The following is a 1,782-nucleotide window of genomic DNA, read 5'->3' as shown; positions in this document are numbered from 1 at the left end:
TATTATTATTATTATTATTATTATTATTATTATTATCACTATTTGGCAGACTCGTTAGCACCCTGGACGGAATGCTTAGGGGTATTTCGCCCGTCGCTACACTCTGAGTTCAAATTCCGTCGAGGTCGATAAATTAAGTACCAGTTACGCACTAGAGTCGATATAATCGATTAGCTCCTTCCCCCCAAAATGCCAAGCCTGCCTACAATAGAAAGAATTTTAATTGTTGTTGTACTTACAAGGAGAGCCCATCTGTTCGGAACTCGGGGGGTTTTGCTGAATTTCATTGTTTTATAAAAACATTATTTGTATTTCTGATGTGCCATATTGTTAATAGGCCGGTTAGGACTCACACATGCTAGTTGGGATATGACATATTCGCGCCTCAGGGGGTAGAATATGAGGAATTTTAAATTGTTAAACGCCATACCTTTGTAACAAAAGACAATATGGTTTCCCAAATTGTCGGGCGAGATGGCTCTTGTAACAGTCATTATAAATGTAGCTTCTGTGCACTACCTACTATAATTGGGGGGAAATGCTAAATTAATAATAGTGGTTGCAGCAGCAATAACAAGCAAGGTAAAGAGAACAATGATACAATTCGACTTTCACCACCAACACAAACATTATTACACGGAAAACAGTAACCGAACAAAATGAAAACAGTTTCGTATATGCATGCCACAAACTAGAGTCAGTTAAAATTACGGAAAAGGCATTTAGAGATGCAAAAACGCATCTCACTAATCATAGCAGAATTATTTGTTCCAACACGCCGCGAAAAATACGAGATGGTGACAGAATGCAAGATGGTGATAGATAAGAGTAAAGATCGAACAAGAAAGTCTGTGGGCTTGCAGCTCGGCACCTGGAAGGCAGGTCCATGCCGTCTAATTGTATCGTGAGACGCTGGACGCTGGACTCGGAGTCTGGTTTGGTCCAGATCTGGAAGTAGAGAACTGAGACGAAGTGACAAACAGGGTGACCAAGCTCACCAGAAATGACCCGAGAGAAAGCTATCCCTGAAAGGTCGAGCAGAGATAATAATTGCATACATCACCTGTCATTTTATTATCGTTTGACTGTCATCCTTTGCTCCAGTTCACATCTCACTGGGCTGGAGCGCCTACATTGTCTTTAGTTTCATACAGAAGTTCGGTATATTTTTTCTTTCCAGAAGCTCCCATCACGCTCATAGCATGCCACTACAATGGAAAGGTCTACAAATTTGGGCAAACATTCGCAGCCATAGATAAATGTAATCAATGCGCTTGTATGACCAAAGGAAGTGTAATGTGCACTAAAAAGATTTGCTTTTCCAAAACAATTCAAGGTAATAACAAAATATGTACTACAATCACAATGTACTGAATATTAAAATTTAAATTTTATCACAGCTAATGTAATGTTACTACTGTCCTTCATTTCATCGTTGTTATGATTAAATAGATAATATATGTAGCCTTTACATTTTCTATATTGTCTTCGGTGACATGGAAAAATATCTGGTAATAGGAAGACGCACTCACTATTACTGTTCATGATGTGAAAACTATTTGTATGGTTTAGATTGATCTGAATTTGTGTGTGCATCTGTGTTTGTATCTGTCTGTGTGTGTTTCTTTGTATGTCTGTGAGTGCTTGTGTGTAGGGGGAAGGTGGAGGTGCGTGTATGTGTGTGTGTCCAACTTTTAGTCAGGAGGAAATGGAGTGGTCATAGTCCGTTACCAGACCTCCGAGACTGGTGGGGAAGATGAAAGTAACCCGTACTGGAAACCT

General features: G+C 39.5%; 1 protein-coding gene across 1 annotated transcript in view; it reads left to right on the top strand.

Moving 5' to 3' along the window:
* The window catches only part of LOC106872600 (kielin/chordin-like protein), a 131,980-nt gene that overhangs the window by 71,022 nt on the left and 59,176 nt on the right, over nt 1–1,782 (top strand). Inside the window, exon 18 of the mRNA XM_052971979.1 lies at nt 1,181–1,336. Within this exon, the coding sequence (XP_052827939.1) occupies nt 1,181–1,336 (156 nt within the window). The remainder of the gene's footprint in view (nt 1–1,180; nt 1,337–1,782) is intronic.

This window comes from Octopus bimaculoides, chromosome 11, assembly GCF_001194135.2.
Source record: "Octopus bimaculoides isolate UCB-OBI-ISO-001 chromosome 11, ASM119413v2, whole genome shotgun sequence".
NCBI lineage: Eukaryota > Metazoa > Mollusca > Cephalopoda > Octopoda > Octopodidae > Octopus > Octopus bimaculoides.
Note: the sequence above shows the minus strand (reverse complement) of the source record. Positions and strands in the feature narration are given on the sequence as shown.